Source organism: Bos indicus, chromosome 11, assembly GCF_029378745.1.
Source record: "Bos indicus isolate NIAB-ARS_2022 breed Sahiwal x Tharparkar chromosome 11, NIAB-ARS_B.indTharparkar_mat_pri_1.0, whole genome shotgun sequence".
Taxonomy (NCBI): Eukaryota; Metazoa; Chordata; class Mammalia; order Artiodactyla; family Bovidae; genus Bos; species Bos indicus.
In genome coordinates this window covers 46,640,001-46,659,927 of record NC_091770.1, presented here as the reverse complement: position 1 = coordinate 46,659,927, position 19,927 = coordinate 46,640,001, and the positions used below count along the sequence as shown (strand labels likewise).

The 19,927-nt window shown below is 50.4% G+C and overlaps 1 protein-coding gene and 1 long non-coding RNA gene across 9 annotated transcripts in view; one reads left to right on the top strand and one right to left on the bottom strand.

Annotated features, from left to right (window-relative positions):
- The window catches only part of PAX8 (paired box 8), a 65,219-nt gene that overhangs the window by 41,506 nt on the left and 3,786 nt on the right, over positions 1-19,927 (top strand). For 2 of the 8 annotated variants that reach the window (XM_019970264.2, XM_019970263.2), the window contains exons 6-10: positions 190-315; positions 757-932; positions 5,520-5,640; positions 6,073-6,279; positions 13,947-14,048. In XM_019970264.2, coding sequence (XP_019825823.2) covers positions 190-315; positions 757-932; positions 5,520-5,640; positions 6,073-6,279; positions 13,947-14,048 — 732 coding nt within the window. The remainder of the gene's footprint in view (positions 1-189; positions 316-756; positions 933-5,519; positions 5,641-6,072; positions 6,280-13,946; positions 14,049-19,927) is intronic. The other 6 variants (XM_019970267.2, XM_019970266.2, XM_019970269.2 and 3 more) reach the window with 4 other exon arrangements.
- LOC139185776 (uncharacterized) lies at positions 4,651-5,913 on the bottom strand. Its single transcript, XR_011569276.1, has 2 exons — positions 5,628-5,913; positions 4,651-5,312 (listed from the first exon to the last, which is right to left on the bottom strand). It is a non-coding gene; the product is annotated as an uncharacterized lncRNA (long non-coding RNA).

Sequence of the window (19,927 nt, the reverse complement as noted above, 5' to 3'; positions counted from 1 at the left end):
AGACATACCCATATGTTCGAACTGAGCCCAAACCTGGCTGGAATCCCAGGGAAGATTCTCTGAAATGTTTAGGGCTGGAAACAACACAAGCCAGAACCCTGGCACCAGTAGGCACTCCTCTGTGGTGGTGTCAGGGGCTCTGAGGGGTGTCAGGCCCACATCCTGACCCTCTGTCTTGCCCCACTGCAGTCCCCAGCTCAGCTGTGACGCCCCCAGAATCTCCACAGTCGGACTCTCTGGGTTCTACTTATTCCATCAATGGGCTCCTGGGGATCGCCCAGCCTGGCAGCGACAGCAAGAGGAAGATGGATGACAGTGAGTGCTGGGGGGACCAGAGGGTAGGTTGGGGGTGCAGGAGGGCAACTGCTAAGACAGGGCTTCTCTGGTGGCTCAGGTGGTAAAAAATCTGCCTGCAATGCAGGAGACATAGGTTTGATCCCTGGGTCAGGAAGATCCCCTGGAGGAGGGCACGGCTACCCACTTCATTATTTTTGCCTGGAGAATCCCATGAACAGAGGAGCCTGGTGGGCTACAATCCATGGTGTCACAAAGAGTCAGACATGACTGAGTGACTAATACTACTACTACTGATGAGACAGAGACCCCCTTAGGCCCAGGACTTTGTGGATTGTCTCTAAGCCACCCGGAAGTCTTGCTCTTCCCTCTTCCCAATTGAGTCTGCTTCCCCACTCTGGCCTGGGCAATGGGTCGACAAGCCCCCTGAAAGCTTTCTCCCTGCCGGGGGATGCCTGCCAGGTGACCAGGACAGCTGCCGGCTGAGCATTGACTCCCAGAGCAGCAGCAGCGGGCCCCGCAAACACCTCCGCACGGACACCTTCAGCCAGCACCACCTCGAGTCGCTTGAATGCCCCTTTGATCGGCAGCACTACCCGGAGGCCTACGCCTCCCCCAGCCACACCAAAGGCGAGCAGGTGAGGGGCCAGCTGGGCACGGGAGGCGAGCAGACAGTTGGGAGGGAGGGAGGAGGGCAGAGCAAGACATGGTCTCTGAAAGCTCCCTAATCAACTGGCAATTCTAGAAGCAACTAGAAGTTGCTTGATGGGCCCAGGCACATGCTTCCAGCAGCTCCAAGGCCGTCATGGGCATTATTTCACCAGACGCTAGCAGCATCTTCCTGCTCATCCTTCCAGCCCCCTGCCTTCCCTCACTTGTAGCCTCTGAGCTTAGAGCAATGCAACCAACCGTGCCATCCCCCTGCCACAGTGTCTCCCCCAGATAGCAGGGTCAGGTCCTACAGCAATAAAGTCGCAGCTCCAGCCTTTACAGCATGACCTCCACCAGCACCTCCAGCCCCGCCTCACGCCACTCACGCCTCCCCACCCCTGTGCCTGCCATGCTCTCGCTCCTCTTGTTCACACCTCTCTGCCCCGGCACACGGTGTGCCCTCCTCGCTGAATGCCTTCCTCCCACTTCTCTGCCTGGAAAAGTACTGCTCGGCTAGTATGACTCAGCTCAAGCCTCACCTGGTCCATGAATTCTTCCCTGCCCCTCAGACACGCTTCATTTTCACTCTCCCAGACTTCTGCATGTCCGGGGTGGGAGGGGCCACCCCCCAGAACTCATGGGGTAGTGTCACTGCCTAGCGGACAGAGATGTCAAGATACAGCACATTTCTTGAGCACAGGGCAGCATCTCAAGGCATCTTTTTTACCTCCAGCATCTCCCATTGTGCCCCTCTAACAGATGCTTAATAAAGGTAGACTGAGTAAATGCAATGAGAAATGCAGCCCGAGAAATGCAAGCTACAAGCAAAGTTTTATTCCCAGTGTTCGGGACAGGTGAAATGGCTTATCAGGGGTTGGCTTCTATGAAAAACTGGCAGAGATGTCCAAAGTGTCTCCAGGAGCCAAAAAATAACTCTGCACCTCTGTTAATTATCTTCTGTCAACACCACAGTCTCAGTGTCTTCCCCATCCCATAACCCAACAACATCAATCAGCTGAAGATTTTCTCTACTGCTCATCCCTCTCAGCTCAAGGTGTCATCTGAGCCAGGAGTGAGGCAAGCCCGTGTACCTTTAAGATCTGAGCAGGACAGTGGTGACGATGCCAGTCACCGGCTGAACCACTGCCAGTGACCGTCTAGGCGGCTGGGCCCTTGCCAACAACGCAGCTGGGCAGGCAATCTGCGTCAGCGATTTTATCAGCCTGGGCTGTGACAACCAGGAGGGCTTCAGAGAAGGCTGGCCGTCAGCAGACCTGGGGAGAGGGCAGGGCGATCAGCCACGAGTCAGCACATGGCACCCCAGGCCGGGGTTGACTGGGCAGGAGGGGAATGGGGCCACAGGGGTAGGTCTGCCGGGAACCTGCTATGAGATATGGACCCCACACAGCTCAGTGTCCTGGTAGAGAAACCTTGCTGCTGAGACCCACTGGGTTGTGCAGAACCACTCCTGAGCTCCCCTACCCCTCTGCGGGACCTTGCTTGATTATAAGGCGTCCCAAGACCCTACTCCAAACTGGCATACATACATAGGGGATCATGCAAATGGAGAGTCTTGAGCCAGAGGACCCACAGGGCCCGTTCAGTCCAGTCTTTCATTTGCCTGGAGAGGACTAGGGCCAAGGAGGGTGGAGAGGGCTGACAGAAGTGAAAGTTTGTGGAGCTCAGACCTCTAGGCCCTGGTTTCATTCAGACTGGTCCACTGTCACCTGTTTTAAATATGGTGCTCCTATGTGAGTTCTTATTTGAAGACTGGAAAAAGAGAACTTAAAAACCATGCAACTACTCTACTCCTTCATCCTACAGTTGAGGAGATGGAGGTTCAGTAATGACCATTACTGATTGAGTGCCTTGCTCAGCCAATCACTCCCTCCCTCATTCATTCCCCTGCTCGATGTGGAAGGACAGGGAGGACCCAGCCTGTGCCTGGGGCTCCTTGCCTTTCCCACAGCTGCCAGTGCTGCCAAAGGAACACCCCAGTGTCCTCTTGCTGGGCAAGAAAAGGGCCTCTGGTCTGGGAAGCTGAGAGAGAAGCACAGTTCCTCACACCTGACCTCAGGATGGGGCAAAAGCATGGCCATCTTTTCTGTAAAATCAACAAAGGGCAAAGCATTCAACATAAACATTTCTGTGGGCTCATTTCTGGTTGCTCTTTTACTACCAGGCACAGTTAGGAGTCTGCAAAGCTCTTGTTCCTCTATTTCACAAGTGCATCAAGGAACAGATCAACACAATGTGAATATTATGATGACAGAGCCTCAAGAACTGGGCAGCTTGTGACCCTTCACATAACTCTAAAGTAGCTGTTTATTGAATGTTTGTTACTAGGCATTTTGTGCTAGGTGTTTAATGTAGGTATATAAAATCTCCTTTAATCCTTGCATCAGCCTTGTAAAGAAGATCTATTATGCCTGTTACACAGGTGAGAAAACCAAGGCTCAGAGAGGTCAAGGAGACTAAAGCTACTAAGCTGGTGATTGCAGAACAAGAGCTCAAACTTGTCCAAGTCCTGAGGAATTGTGTCCTCTGCACCCCAATTCAAATCCCACCCCAATAAGAAATCCAATCATCCTTGAGATGTTTAAGGCATTTGGGGTAACATTACTGAAATGTCTGATTTATAGGTTTGTTTTTCACTGAATTGTTAGATTTTGGAGAGCTATAGGATTTTGAGGTGGGGCTTCCCTGGTGGCTTGCTTCCCTTGTGGCTCAGCTGGTAAAGAATCTGCCTGCAATGCGGGAGACCTGGGTTCAATCCCTGGGTTGGGAAGATCCCCTGGAGAAGGGAGCAGCAACTACCCACTCCAGTACTCTGGCCTGGAGGGTCACAAACAGTCAGACACAACTAAGCAACTTTCACCTCCCTGGTGGCTCAGATGGCAAAGAATCTGTCTGCAATACAGGAGACTTGGGTTCAATCCCTAGGTCAGGAAGAGCCCCTGGAGAAGGGAAGGGCAACCAACTGCAGTATTCTTGCCTGGAGAATTCCGTGCTGAGAGAGCCTGGTGAGCTACAGTCCATAGGGTCACAGAATGTTGGACATGACTAACACCACCAGGATTTTGAGGAGGTGTTTTATATCAGATCAACATGTCCACAAAACATTTTAAACTTTTCTTACATTTCCTAGAAATCAGGCATTTTGTTAAATTTCATGAAACCAGGCTCTAAGTAACTCTACCCTGACTAGAAGCAGGAAGCTCCCTCAGAAGGTGTAGAACCAGAGTGCCATTTAGTCAGTAATTGCTGCTACAGGATAATGGTGCCCTTGTGGTCTCCAGAGTTGACTGCAACTTCCATAAGTGCCTGGCATGCAACCAGAAACTGCTGTGGCTCCTTGGAGAACCCAGCTCAAATCGTTGAAAGCGATTGCCTTTAGAGAGCTGTTATATAACCACGGAGCACAAGCCTTGATTTTGGTTTTTGCACACCGGTTCACAGAGCATATTAGTGACATGTGTGATCCACATGTGGGGAGCAGAGGTGTGTGCTGTTTCGTGGCCTGATGGGAGGGTATCATGATGAGGGGTGATGTACCCTTGCCTTTAATTGAACAAGTTCTTCTTGGAAGAAGCATTGGAGGAGATGGCCCACTCATGTCAGGGGAGGCTCAGTGAAGTCTAAAATGAAAACCCCCGGGGGTACTTGATAAAGAATTTTTAAACAAAAGTAACCACAAATATCATCTTCAAGCTTAATGTGCACATTTATGTTTGCTTGGATATGGAGAGAGAGGGAAGAAGTCTACCTATTTTGCTTAGGTGTCAGGTCTGTCCTTTTACTGAAGGAGAGAGCGCAGGGGTCAGGATCAGATGTCCTCGATTTAGACTCCACTTCGTACTCACCTAGGACATTCACCTCTCTGGTCTTCAGGCTCTCAGCATCTCAGACATAATATTGCTTGCCTACGTGACAGGGCTGTTGGGAGAAATGGATCAGGATAACACAGGCAATGTCTAATGCCTGCTGTCTTTACATGTAAGATGTGGTCATGATGTTATCCACTGCAGAGCAGTGGTGAGAACATAGGTCCTGAAGTCAGACCAGGGGAGTGTGACTTCTGTGGGAGTGTGAGAAGTGTCTTGACCAGCTCTGTGCCTCCATTTCCCATCTGGAGAATATTTTAATGAAAGGAGGAAAGCACCCTGAACAGTCCCACGTGCTAACTGCCCCAGCCCTGCATCTTGCCCTCCGTGGGCCCAGACAGGATGAGGAAACCCGGAAGGGGCCCAGCATCCAGCCAGGGTGTGGTTCTTGGAAGGACCCACTCTCTTCTGTGTCTGGCGCTGTTGCCACGAGCCAGCCTTGAATTCCAGAGCTGCCGCGGAGGGCGAGTTCTGCCCCTAGAACTGGGAGAAAAACAGAAGGGCTGTAAGTCAGAGAATAAGAACTGATTAAACAGACTAAGTGGAGTCAAGACTGAGCGAGTGAGCGGGAAGAGGGGACAGAGGAAGCAGGTATTTTCTAGGCGGAGCCGGCTGGCGGGGGTGGGGGGGCTTTAAAAGGAGAGCCTGCCGCCCACAGCCTCTGTGCGCTCACTTCTTCTTGTTCCCCAGGGTCTTTACCCGCTGCCCTTGCTCAACAGCGCCCTGGACGACGGGAAGGCCACCCTGACCCCCTCCAATACACCCTTGGGGCGCAACCTCTCGACTCATCAGACCTACCCCGTGGTGGCAGGTACGATGCCCAGAATCTCCTGGGCCATGCGGGAGCCGGCTGGCGGGCAGAGCTGGCTGGTGGAGAGGAGGAAGGTGTTAGGGCCCTGGGCCTGAAGAGGAGAGGGGACTCTGCTGGCCGGTCAGCAGGTGGGTCGAGAGGGTCTCGCCTTCTGTCCTCGGCCCTTTCTCCGCCTGCCCCGCAGCGCGGGGCACACGCGACCTACGTCTACACTCACAGAGGCACAGCAGGGAGACAGAAGCGCCCTCTCACCTCCTCCCCCAACCTGAGTGACACCGCGTAGCCCCGCCCACTCCCCGCGCCCCGCCTGAGGGAGGAGCCCGCCCGCGCCTCGCCGCCCCGCCCCTCCCGCATCTCATGGCTTGGTTTGTGCATGTTCCCGCCCCATCATCTCACACCCCTCTCTCCTTGTTGTCTCCCTCCCTCCGGCAGATCCTCATTCACCCTTCGCCATAAAGCAGGAAACCCCCGAGGTGTCCAGTTCTAGCTCCACCCCTTCCTCTTTATCTAGCTCCGCCTTTTTGGATCTGCAGCAAGTCGGCTCCGGGGTCCCAGCCGGTGCCTCGGTCCCGCCCTTCAATGCCTTTCCCCATGCTGCCTCCGTGTACGGGCAGTTCACGGGCCAGGCCCTCCTCTCAGGTACGACAGGGAGGTCCCGGGCCTTACAGCCATCGCGGGGGGCGGGAGGGGGAGTCCTCACGGCCGGCCGCCAGTTCCCTACTTTGGGTCTAGCCCCTACTCTCTTCCCGAGTCCTCTCCACCATCATCCTCTTCCCTCATTCCTCCGACCACTTTTGGAGGCGCCAAGATGCGGTCCTCCATGCCTGCAAAGTCAGGCCATGGGAGGGGCAGGCACTCTGGGGGGTGCTTGAAAGTGGGGGTGCCTGGTGGATTTCCAGAACCTTGCCCCAAAGCCCCATGAAAGTGCCAGAACCCTAAGACCAGGAGCCAGACTCAGTAAAGCCCCAAACCCTTGGTCTGGGTAAAAAAAATGCAAAAGAAGAAAAAAAGAAAACTCTGGAGGGAGAAAGGCTTTGGCTTTGGGGGCCAAATTCTGGATCAAATTTCTAAGGATGGAGGGTCAGTCCCAATTGGGTCCCCATAGTGTAACTCTTGTGTCCCTAGCTTAAGTGTCTCTCTTGGAGGAAACTCAGGCAGAGTGACTCACCAACTCAAGAGAAGGGGAAGCAGGGACTTTTCATCAAAACCCTCATCCAACTGAAGTCTGGAAGCACCTTAGGGACATTTAGTTCAAATCTCTCCTTACACTGATGGGCAACAGGCCCAGGGAGAAAGACCCAGCCAAAATCCCTGAATAGGAACATGGTGACATGTCAGCCTGCGTGCGCCCTGTGGATCAGATCCCAGCAGAGCTGAATCTCCCGGGCAGAAGGACATTGGCCCGTCCAGGCAAAGTCTGAGCAGTGGCTGAAAAAGTCAGAGGTGTTTGGCTAGGCAGGGAGAAGGGCAGAGGTGGAGTGAGGGAGGGAACAGAGCCTGATAACAGTTTCCAGATATTTGAAAGACGGCCACAGAGATGAGACTATTTCAGAAGTGGGTCCAAGGCATTGAACCAGGACCCAGGGAAGAAACCAGGAGTGGGCCAGCCCTTCTGGACCAGTGGTTTTCAAGCTTGCTGGGTCTCACAACACTCTTGAAATGGAAAGTTTGAAAGAAGCCAGGTATCCAGACCAGACAAATGAAGAGCTGCTCTGTCTGAAGTAGGGGCTCTGCCCAGGGGAAAGCCCTTGCACTTGAAAATCACTGCATCATAAGAACCAGACCTCTGTCCACCCAGAGGGACCTCAAGGTCATCTTATTCAAGTCTATTGACCCTTCCTTATAACTGTCTCTACATTTTATGTCTGTCTGGCACCTAGGACGTTTTTTTTCCCCCTCTGTGCATCCCCGTGTCTAATGAAGGAGGACCTCTTTGAGGAGGTGGGCACAGAGGTAGAGGGTTCATAAAGGAAGCCCAGCGTGTGGGCAGAGAGGCAGTGATGAAGCAAGGAGGAAAGTGTTGACTCAGTGCAGAATTTCAAAAGAGGGTGAAGTCAGCGGAGATGGGTCATTTGTTTTGACCAAAGTGATTAAAGAAGAAAAGTCTGTGAGCTGAATGAAGTGATGTCAGCCAGAGAAAATGGGACAGGGTTAGGAGGGGAGAGAGGAGGGGGAGAGTCGGAGAGACTTAAATTCAATGTGTGTGGGGGAGGGGCCCAGTCACTGGGCACCACTGCCTGCCTGTGTATCTGGTGGGCGATGGCCAGGAGGACTGAGAAGAGGCAGGTAAGGGATGATGGTGTGGGTGAAGCGTGTGGTGTGGGGGAGCAGTTCTTCACTTACTGGGAATTGTGAAGAGGCTGTGCAGGATCAGCCAGAGAGGAGCAAGAAGGACCCCGGGCAGTGGGAAGCAGATATGTCAGAGCACAGACCTGGGCATTGGTGTGAAGTGTGGTTGAAACAGCCCAGTGCAGAGTCCCTACCCTCAAACCCCTCCCCTACTTTCTCCCCTCCCTTAAGGGCTTCACGCACCTCCAGACAACATGTGATCAAATCAGGGGTGATGCTTCCAACTTCTACGAGCTCTTAGTTTAACGGACATGCCCTGTGTCCATTGTCCATGCAGGACTGGGAGGTCATCCTTGCATGGGGCAAAGCAGCAGGCAGCAGACACGCAGTGGTCATTCAGGCGGGGGGCCCCCAGAGACAGACCCTGGTGAGGCTGATGTGGAGGGTGTGACCCCCGTGAAGGCTGTGGAGCCCAGCCTAAGGGTAGAAGAGGCAGCACAGAGGCAGGGGCTCTGGGAAGAGCAAGCAGGGCCCAGGTTTGGAGAGGCTTGGTCTAGATGGTTACTGAGAGCAGGAAGCAAGTCAAGGCCACAGTCTACAGAACTGGGCCTGCCCTGTGACTCAGCACAGGGGTTCAGGATGGCTAGTGTCCACACTGAGCCCAGGTGGTGGCCTGGAGCTCCTGAAAGACTGTCCCCTTGCAACATCCAATCAAGATTGAACCTAAATGTCTACCATGTGGCTGAGCCAGAGTGAGCAGACTGGGGAGATGGGGTAGGATGAAACCAGATTAGGAAGGGAGTAATTTGAGACTTCCTTGAAGATCCAGTGATTAGGACTCCACAATTTCACTGCTGTGGGCCCAGGTTCAATCCCTGGTCAGGAAACTAAGACCCCATAAGCCATGGGCACCATGGCCAAAAAAAAAAAAAAGGAAGGGAATGATATCAAGAGTCTGGGGGCTGGAAACCTATCCAGGGGAGCAAGAGATTGATTTAGAAGAATAAAAAGAAAGCCAAGACCAAATTAATGCAAGGTAATGATGCTGCAGACAGGGGAGAGGATGAAGGACTAGGTAAATTTTCATTCCATAGTCATCACCTATCTGAATGCCCTCCCCAGCTCTCCTCCTCTGAGTAGCTACCTATGGACTGGACCCTGCCTACCACCTCCCACCAGGTGTTTGCCTGCCTCAGTCTCCACCAGGTCAAGTTCTCCCCAGCACAGTCTCTGCTAATGCGATGTTCAGGATGGTTTTTCTGGGTCTCAGCTTCTCCCTAATTAGCCAAGAAAGAAGAAATCTCAGGGTTTGGGAGACAGGAGGATTGCCCCTAAATTCTCCTCCCAGATGCCCCTGTCTAGGGTCCCAGCACACTGACTGGGAGCAATATTGATGCTGTCCTTGTCCTGTCTTTTCCCCGGCTGACTCCAGCTCAGCTGTTGAGGAAGCCCTGACTTTGGCTTTATCATCAAAGAGTCCGTTACCCGCCTCCATCCTTCTGTGCAAAATTATATTTAATCCTGCCAAAGAGATTTCTGGATTGCCATAAATTCTCCTTGCTATCAGAGCGAGATAAGGAGTTGAAAAGAGGTCACATAGAGGGCGGACATCAAAGGAGCCGATAAATGGTCTGAAATCACCTCTACCCTCAGAATTCCCCCAAGTCCTGGTTTTCTGACGCTGGCCTCTACCGATACGTAGGATATTTACCAGCATTTCTGAGATGCTAGTGTTTTCTTGCAGAACCCGACTTCCCAGTCATTTAATATGCAGCTTTGTCTACATCAGCTTCTTTTCATATATATACATATATGTGTGTATATATAATTTATTTTTTTTGTGCGGCTGTGCGGGATCTTTGTCACTGTGCATGTGATTTCTCTAGTTGGGGAGAGTGGGGACTACTCTCTCTGGTTGTGATTCTGGCTTCTCATTGCGGTGGCTCCTCTTGTTGTGGAGCTGTAGGCACACAGGCTTCAGTAGCTGCAGCTTGCTGGCCCTAGAACATAGGCTCAGTAGTTGTGGTGCACATGCTTAGCTGCTCCAAGGTATGTGGAATCTTCCCAGACCAGGGATTGAACCCATGTCCCCTGTATTGGCAGGTAAATTCTTATCCACTGGACCACCGAGGAAGTCCTACATCAGCTTCTTAAAAACAGAACTATTTTGAAAATATATTTGAGTGCAGGAGAGATGGAATTACAAACCAAAGATAAACTTATGGTGAAGAGCCTTAAAAATCAAGTCCAGAAAATAGGCTGTGAAGGCATGCCTCCACCTTATGGCTTCTGTAGTTTCATTTCTAAGAAGGTTGTAAAGTTCTTGGCTTTGGGGGAAGAAACCGAATATTTAAGGAATTGAAGCAGAGTCCTGGGGCTTCCCAGGTAGCATTAGTGGTAAAGAATCTGCCTGCAATGCAGGAGACACAGGTTCAAACACTGGGTTGGAAAGATCCCTTGGAGAAAGGAATGGCAACCCTCTCCAGTATTCTTGCCTGGGAAATCCCATGGAGAGAGGAGCCTGGTGGGCTACAGTCCATGGGGTCACAAGGAGTCAGACATGACTGAGCCACTAACACTTTCATTCTTTCCTGGGGACTAACAGAGAAGTTGAGGGTGAAGGGTGTCCTGAAGACAGTCTCAGCCGGCTTTTCAAGGGGGCCAAGTTTCAGGGGAGGAAGCCTCCAGGAGTTGACGCTCCAGCATCTGACTCAGATACCTCTGTCCCACTGGGAGAAAATTAGGTGACTGAGAAGAAATGAAGATTAAAAATCACAGAATACAAGGGAGTAAAGCTGATGAAATTCAATTTCCAAGAGCATTTTAGTGGCTAGTTCTCATGGGATGGGACTGAGGGGGGCAACTGTGACTAAATTAAATTGTGGCTTAAGGAGAGCTTGTGTCCTGGTGCTCTTTCCCCCTGAGCTGTAGAGCTTAAGAAGCAGCAGGACCTGGTGATGGAAAAGGACAAGATGAGAGTAACATGAGAAGAGGAAATGTGGGACCACAGGGAGCCCCAGAGAGCACTAGGCCAATAACAGCTAATAGGTGGTCTGAGAGCCAATACTCACCCCCAACCCCAGTCATAGCAGAGCAGCCTCAGAATCCTTCTCAGCAGTGCAACAGGAAGCCCCCTACCAATCAAGTATTGGTTTAGGTGAACCCAGTGTACAATCTTTCATCTAACTGAGCTCTTCATAAGACAAATGAGAAGATGCAGGTCAGGGAAATTAAATACTGTCCTCCCTGGCCATAATCTAGACCCAGATGTCTGTCTGTCCATCTCTTGGAAGTAGGGAGGGAATAGGAAAGGGAAAAGGCTTCAGGGCTGAATTAGCCATCACCCTCTTCCATCACGCTCCTACTCATGTCCCATCCACCCTCTGTCCTCGATCTGCCCACATGGACTTCATGCCGCTCCTTGCCTCTCGTGGGCTCTAGTACCAGGGGCTTCATCCACGGGTCGAAGGGGCTGAGTCTGAGAGCTGATGGTATTGCAATCTTTTTTGAAGAAAGATCCAATTTTCTACCTGTGTCCCCCTCTCCTTCTCATTATACTGAAGCTCCTCTTCTCTCACCTGTGTTGCCAAGCCCTCGTTGGTTCAGGCCTGTGTCAAGTGAACTGAACGCATCTGTCAAATTCCAGCGGGTTCCACTCTGTTTGGTCCAGCACCAACCACTGCCAGACAGTATGCTCAAAACAAATTAGGAACTTAGGGAGTGGTGTTCATTTTTACCAAAACAGTCACACAGCTTTGAATCATGAACACTGATAGCCCTTTCCAATAAGATTTATTCTGTAAGGTTTCCCTTGGCATGTAATAATTTATAGAATGTGTCCATTGCATGAATCAGTGTGCACCTGTGGCATGAAATTGACTCTGAATGATGCTGATAACATGATGGTAATAGTAATAAGGTGTGTATGGCTACTTTCATTTATTTATTTTTTTTTTTCCCATTTTACATGTGAAGAAGCTGAGGCTTGGGGCATGTAGGTGGCTGGTCTAAGGGCACTTGGAAAATTAGTTCTAGAAGCAGAATGAGGACTGAAGTCCTCCGATTTCTGGACTCTTCCCCCTAGAGGAAGGGTGGAAGTCCAGGAGGCCTGTTCTTGTCTGTTGAGCCCCCCAGGCTTGGCTCCAGTACCCCTCCCAGTCTATCCTCCCTTGACTTAGCGCCTAGCCTTGCTAATTTACATTCTTGCTTACTGCTGTATCCCCAAATGCTTCTTAAAGTGCCCAAGATATCAGGATTAATCAATATTTGTCAAATGAATGAATTGTCTTCAAGGAGTCTCTAGAAATAGAGGTAAGGAGGCAGTTACTGCTGTATTGACAACTTACAGGGTTCCGTGAGAGGTACCTTCTCTTCCAGTGTTGGTAGGCACCCCCTAGAGGGTCTGACACAAGAAGGACCCCAGGGGTGGGGGTGGGGGACTGATGGAGGGAAAATTGGGCAAACAGTGCCGTGGTGGGGTGGACTTGGTAACCTGGTGACAGAGGCTCACAGGGAATCCATGTGAGTCCTAGGAGAAAAGGCAGCCCCCAGTGTGGAAAGAAGTAAAGGCATTTTGATAAAATGGTGATAATCTAATCCAGTGGTTCTCATTCAGAGGTGATTTTGCCACCCTGGCGTCATGTGACTATATCTGGAGACATTCCAGGTTGTCTCACTGGGTGGGAACTTACTGGCATCTAGAGGGTAGACCCCAGGGATGCTGTCCAACATCCTGTAATGCACAAGACAGCCTCCCCTCACCCCCCACCCCCCGCCACGGAGAATTATCTGGCCCCAAGTGTCAACGGGGATGAGGTTGGCAAACCTCCTATCTACCTTATAAACATCACCAAGAACTCAGACAACCAGATAATTTCATCATCAAACGGGGTGTTTTGAGAGCAAAGAGAGTGAAATGTGCATTCTTTGTATATATGCTGGGACAGTATTCATATCTGGGCAGATTGGGATGTCTTTTCACCTGGTCAAGAATCCTTGGGTGAGGAACGATCTTGTGGGCCTTCCGGATAGGGGGCCATGAAAGAAGGGACATGGGTAGGGGGAGGATTGTGGTTGTTGGTACGTGGTGTGGATGGAGAGAAATCAACAGGTTAAATGGGGTCTCCAGAATGGGAAGGCTTGACTGAGAGAGGAGAGGCAGAGCCAGAACTTCAGAACTTCACAGAGCAGCCTCCGTGTCACCAAGGCCAGCAGATTTCCCACAAATTATAGACAAACAAAGAGAGGGATACTTGTCTGTTTTGCTGAAAATAGTTCTTTTCAGGAATGGCATGGATAGATGTCAGTGGTTCAGGCTTGTGTAAACACTGCCTGTCAACCCACATGTCCTTTCCAGGTCAGGAATAGGCAACATGTTTCATGTCCCTTGCAGCTCTGATATGTTATATCCACCCGCAAGGCCAGGTTGAGGAGCAGAAACCCCATTCTGGCTCAGAGGCAGAGTGTGGTGATTGATTAACAATGTCTGCCACAGGTTCAGAAAAGGACAGTGATGGGCCAACCAGCCGCCTCTTTGCCATCCCTTCACAGGGCCTTGACCTTGGTTCTCCTGGGAGCTGGGGCTGAAAGGGTGGCCAGTGGCCAGTGGCCTCTAATGTGTTTATTTCGGCCCACTGTGCTGGCTGCTATGCGAATGCCACAGGGGACCACAAAGACCTAGAAGACATAGCCCCCAGCCTCCTTCCAGTACCATGACATCATTATGGATGACTAAGATTCTTGTCAATAAAATAATTGGAGGATAGGGAATAATAGAGGCCTGTAATAGCCAGCCCCCCACCACTACATGGTGGAGCCCGTGGCCTGGTGAAGGCCCACTGAGTAGAGAGGAGCTTGGGCTCAGAGAAGGAGAGGGGAGGGAGGAAGTAAGTCCAGAGAATGGCTTGGGAGAGAGTGGGAGTGGCAGAGGGCAGGTTTGCAGAGCCTCCGCGGAGCAAGACAGTAAGTACAGGAGCCCACAGTGGCCTGCCTGATAATGCTTTGCTGTATTTTTTCAGGGCGAGAGATGGTGGGCCCCACACTGCCTGGATACCCACCCCACATCCCCACCAATGGACAGGGCAGCTATGCCTCTTCTGCCATCGCAGGCATGGTGGCAGGTAAGGGGTGGGGCTGGGCAGGAGGGGAAACATTGTAAAGAGGAAGTGGTGGCCACAGGTGGAGCAAGAGGGTACAAGAGGTAGGATGTGCCCCATGCATAGACTTTCTGAAGGACACTGAAGGATGGACCAAGGGATGCAGCTCCTTGTAAACACCTGGAGAAAAGACTCCAGTGCAGTCCTGGCCCCTTAACTCTCTCTCCAGCTCAGCCCCCTTCTTCCCAAAGGCTCCCTATTTCCCATCATGATGCAAAGGGAGAGGCTGAGACAGACTAACATTCAAATCAGAGCTCTGCTATTTCTTCCAGTGATTCAGTAAGCCTTCATAGGGAGTCATCTGGGGGCCATTAGAACAATGGAGGTAAACCTAAGCCCAGCTCTTAAGCACCCTGTGGTCTCCCATTTACCTCTAATGAATCCTGGTTTACCCTTTCTGAAAAATATGAGTGTGAATGGTGTTGGTGATGATGGCGATGAAGATGGTTGAAATATCCTTCTTCACACCTCACATTTATTCAACCATGCACAGTCAGGACCCATGGCTTGAGTATTCCAAAGGTACTAGAGTGCGAGATGAGCAGGGAGTATGTCTCCATCATCACTTGGACAGTCCTGGAATCCTCCCCAACAGTCCTGGGGGTCTCTTTGTCTGACAGGATGATCATCACCCAGCAGTGACCTGGGGTATCAAGGTCTGGACAAGTGAGAACAATGGGAGTTTCTCTGGGTGCATCTCATTCTTTTAGGAACCCTACAGGGAGAACCTCAGAATGGATAGGATGGAGCCATATGCATAGGGTCCCTGGTGGTTCAGATGGTAAAGAATCTGCCTGCAATGCAGGAGACCTGGGTTCAATCCCTATGTGGAGAAGGGAATGGCTACCCACTCCAGAATTCGATGGACAGAGGAGCCTAGAGGGCTACAGTGCATAGGATTGCAAAGAGTCAGACAGACCTGACTGAGCAGCTGACACTTTCAGAGCCATTTGCACTGCCCAGAGAGGTCTGAGGACCCGGAGCTTCTGAAAGGGGCTCTGAATCAGGGCATCTGTGACCCCGCTTCTCCCCACCAGCCTACCTGCCTCTGACTCCAGAGACTCAAGGCCTTCACCCAGGCCTGCTTCCCCTCCCCCGCCAGCAGGGGTTATACTTTACCAGCCACCCACTGTGGGCGCCCTGTGCGAGGCAGGTGGGCCGGGCGCTCCTGGGCAGAGGGAGGGGACGGAGGAGGGAGGGAGGGAAGGAGACTCTGGGCTCCCTGGGAACCCGCTGAGCTGGCACTTGTTGCTGCCTGGTTACCGTGGCGATGTGCTTAATGCAGCGTTGAAAATACAGAATACTGACTCCTCTCTCCCTCCTGGCCCCCGACTCCCTCCCTCCCTCCCTTCCTCTTCTGGAGCGTGAAATGAGATTGGTCAAGATAAAAAAGGAAAAGATTCGGTTATTTTTTTAAGAGTGTGGATAATGGGGCCTCTCAATCACAATCCCAGGCTCCAGTCAGTGCCCCCATCCCCCTTCCAACCTCTCCACCTTTCCCTGCCGCCTGCTTAGAGGAGGAGGAAGAGACAGAAAGCCCAGGGCTTTTCTCTTAATTATGAATCATTTCCCGGGGGCAGGCCCAGGGCACAGGGTTCCTGGGGCCCAGAGTGTGACCTGTGAGGTAGCTGGGAGGCTCGGGCCTCTCATCAAAGTCTCCCAGGTGGTTTCTCTAAAGACCTCATCCTGAGTGGGTGTTGCAGAAAAAAGAAATAATAATAACACAAGTACACCGTGGACCACAAGTGAATTCCAAGAGGGGGTTTGCCTGGCAAGGTGGATGGGCACCCAGTAAGTTTCATGCAAATTAGTTTTTATAAAATGCAATGTTATTTAAACGCATCCCTTAGTTCCTAGTAACTCGGTGGTGCAAATGAATTCTTAAGGAATTTTTTGGTAGAAAAGTATTTGTCCATTTCTTACCAGTGGTTACAATCTCCTGATTGATTGAAGGGGGTTTCTTCCATTAAAATCAAACTTTCATTGAGCACCTAACTGCGTTCGAGATAGATACAAAATGCTCTCAGCAAGGCATGCTAGTGGGGTCTTCAGTCAGAGAAGGACAGAAGAGATCATTTGTTTGCATTTTCTGGGTGCCTGGCCATTCGTAGGTATAAGTTTATTTCTCATTGAATCCTCACCATAAGACTGGAGCATTGATATAATCTTAGGTTAATGTAGATAAGGAACCAAGCTTAGAAAAGCAAAGTGGTGTGCTTGGGGATCATAATCATAATCATACTAAGTGGCTGGGTTGTTCACACACTATTCTTTTGATTTTCAAATCTTGCATTCTTTCTGCTACACCACGCTGCCTCCCATCATATCAGAAGTAACCACATGAGCTATAAGAGAGCGACACAGGAATAAGACCAAGGCACAGATTTCTCTTGTCTATTCATCTTCTGTTTTCCCTTCTAATTGTTGCTGTTGCTGTTCCTGCCCTGTTAATACTGTTAATGGCCCTCTTAGCAGTTTTGGAGCTGAACAACAACTCCAATAGAAGGATACACCCATCTATCTCTCCATCTTTCCATACATTCATCTTTCACACATTTTCCCCATATATCCATGCATATTCTTATCCATCCTTCCATCAGTCTGTCATTCAGTCTTCTATTCATCTTTCCTTTATCCATCCTTTCTTCCATCCATCTACCCATTTTTCTATTCATGCATCCATCCATTCATCTCTTCACCCATCTTTCCATTCATCCATCCATAATTCAATTCATTCATCCATTCTTCTGTCAATTCAACCTTCTATTCATCTTTTCTTCACCCATCCTTTCTCCCATCCATTCATCTGTCTTTCATCATCCATCCATCCTTTAGTTCATCTATTCAACCTTTTATCCCTCTATTCATCCTTCCATGCACCTTTTCATACATCTGTCCTTTCTTTTATCCATTATCCATACTTCTGTCACCCACCCTTTCAACCATCCTTGCATCCTTGCATCCATTTACTACTTTTCACTTAACAAATAGGAGTTGAGATTCTCTGGTATGGGATGCAGTGACCAAGCCAGGTCCATCTGTTTATGGAGCTTACAGCCTAACAGTGGAGAAAAAAGTATAGTAAACAAGTCAACGAATGAATCAACAAGATAATTTCAGATAGCGATAAACTCTGGTTCAGACAATAAAATGGGATGATGTAATAAAGAGCTGCAGGGAGAGAAGATAACTACTTTAGATTGGGTGATCAGGAGAGGCCTCTCTGAGAAGGTGTTCAGAGTGGTCAGCCAAGTGATAAACTGGGGCAGGCCATCCCCAGCCCAAAAGAACAGCAAGTGCAAAGGCCCCAAGGTAGGAACTAGTAGTGTAGCATGATCACACATGGGAAGAGTGTGAGTATAACTGAGAACAGCGAGTGAGTGTGAAAAGCACTACACAATGAAGAGATATTGGTAGTGGTGGGGGGGGGGGGCGGGGTCAAATTTTAAGACTACCTGGGTCACTGGGAAATCAGATAGTAGATGGCCAGAAGAGGATACCTAGAGACCACTTAGGGGAGGGACAGTTGCAGTGGTTGATACAGGACATGACAATGGCGTGCGCCAGGTAAGTAGCAGGGAAGGAGGAGAAGAGAGACATTGAGGGTGTAATGTATTTTGGTGGTGGAGCCAATAGCACTTACTAGTGAATTGGCCATAGGGGTTTAATGACAGAGGAAACAAGGATAAGTTTGAAGTTTGGGAAAAGGCATGGGTGGTGGTGGCAAGTATGTATGTGAGAGCAGAAGAGGAAATGGTAGAGTATTTGGCATATGGAAGTCAAGGATTCTACTGGGCCATATTAGGATTGAGACACCTCCTAGATAACCAGTTTAATACATCAGTAGGCACATGATGTATATCTATAGTTGGGAAAGACTAGGACATACATTTCAGCCATTGTGCAGAACTGTTATTTAATGCTTAAGGGATTATGCAAGGTCACCAGAAAGAGGATGTGGATGGAAAATCACAGAAGGCTCACAAACCAAGCTCTGGGGTCCTTCAACATTTAGAGATATAGCAGAGAAGGAACCAACAAGGTAAGAGAGCAGGAAAGGCCAGTGGGTTAGGTGGCAAACCAGGGGACTTGGCACCATGAAACCCAAAGGCAGGGAGGGAGTGATGAACTGAATCAGAGTCAGCCAAGTGACCTTTGGAGTGATCAGGGTAGAGGTGGTAGGGATTTGAAGGGATCAGCGTTGGCCTGACTGGAGGGGGGATGAGGAGGTGAGGGCAGAGACCATGGAGCAGAGAAGGGCTGTGAGCTGCAGAGAAATGTGGGCTAAGAAGAGGATTTTTAAAAGAGAAAATAGCAGAGCCTGTTGGCTGACTAGGGGAATGATGAATTGGAAAGGGAGATGTTGACAAAGAGTGAAGAGAAGGGGTAAATTATGAGGGCCCAATCCATGGAAAGATGAGTGGGGTAGGATGCAGAGCAAAGAGGACAGGTTGGCCTCTCGTGAGAGCAAGGACATTTCATCTGCCGTGGATGAAGGTGGGATGACGGACCTGATGGTGAAAGGATGCTGCACCTAGGGGTGTACCACCTCCTCAGCCCCATCCTCTCCTCCACTACTGTGTGACAAGAGCACATAGGTACCCTGCAAGTGTGTGCTGGATTAATGAACAAGCAAGCGAGTGAGTGAATGCATGAATAAGCGACACAGTGAGGGGCAAATACGGTGGATTTTCCACATTTCTTCCTGTCCTTTGGAGCTGGCTGAGGTTGGCATTGGCTGGGGTAGGGTCAAGGCCTGAGAGCATTGCTAAGGTATAATTGGCTTTCTTCAAGGATGCACTGAAACCGAGGAGTGGGGTACACCAGCAGTACACAAAGCAGATCACATTGTGAATACAAGAAAGAGCACTGGAGTAGGTACCAGAGGCCGGGGTCCTAGAAGGTTCTAAGGGAGCATGTGGCCTGGGGCAATGTCTTTCCCTCTCTGGGCAGCAGTTTCTTCATTTCTGAAACGAATGGTTGGATGAGGTCATTTCTTAGTTTCTTTCTTTCTCTTTTTAATCCCTTTGCTTTTTTTCCTCCCTCCTTTCTCTTCTTCCATGTATTTGTTGTTCATCTGACCTGTGTTAGATTAATCCCTGCCCCTAATGAACTTCCTGTGTTACTGCCTGTCACTAATGCCCTGGACAAGGACCCAGAAGCCTTCCTCTCCTTCAGGCTCTTCCTCCTCGCTTCCATTCCTCCTGTGTAATTGCCTACCTCTCTGGCAGGAAATCAGCACCCACTGACCCCAACTCAGGCTTTAACACTGGTTGGATGATGGATGCGGGGCTCTGGTGAGCTTTATTTTTGTGCCTGCCTAATGGGGAAATCATAAACGCTGGCATTCCTTGCCTGCTTCTTCTGTTCCAAGAGTGGTGCCATAAACATTTGATGTATGTTATCAAATTGAATCCTCCCCACAACCCCATGAGATAGGGGCAATAATCTGCCCCATTTGACAGATGAGGAAACTAAGGCTCAGAGCAGCTCAGTGACTTGTCCAAGGTTGCACAACTCGGAAATGGGGCACAGAGATTTGGCTCCAGGCAGGCCAGCTCCAGAGCCAGGCAGCTTCGAGCCCCACTCCCAGAGTCTGGGAATGAGTTCAGGAGCCAAAGAAGGCACTTGACTTGTAACAGCAGATGAGATTCTGGAAGGCGGTGTGGACATTCATTGGAGTTCAGGATTGGTGGAAACCTGGCTTTGTGGATGGAACTGTCTCCCAAGTGCATAAATGGATGATCTGGAATTTCGAGTGAAGACCTCTCAGGTCAACTTCTCCTTTGCCATTTCCCATCTGTGGGATTGAGGCTAACTCCTTACTCACGCTGCACTCCAGT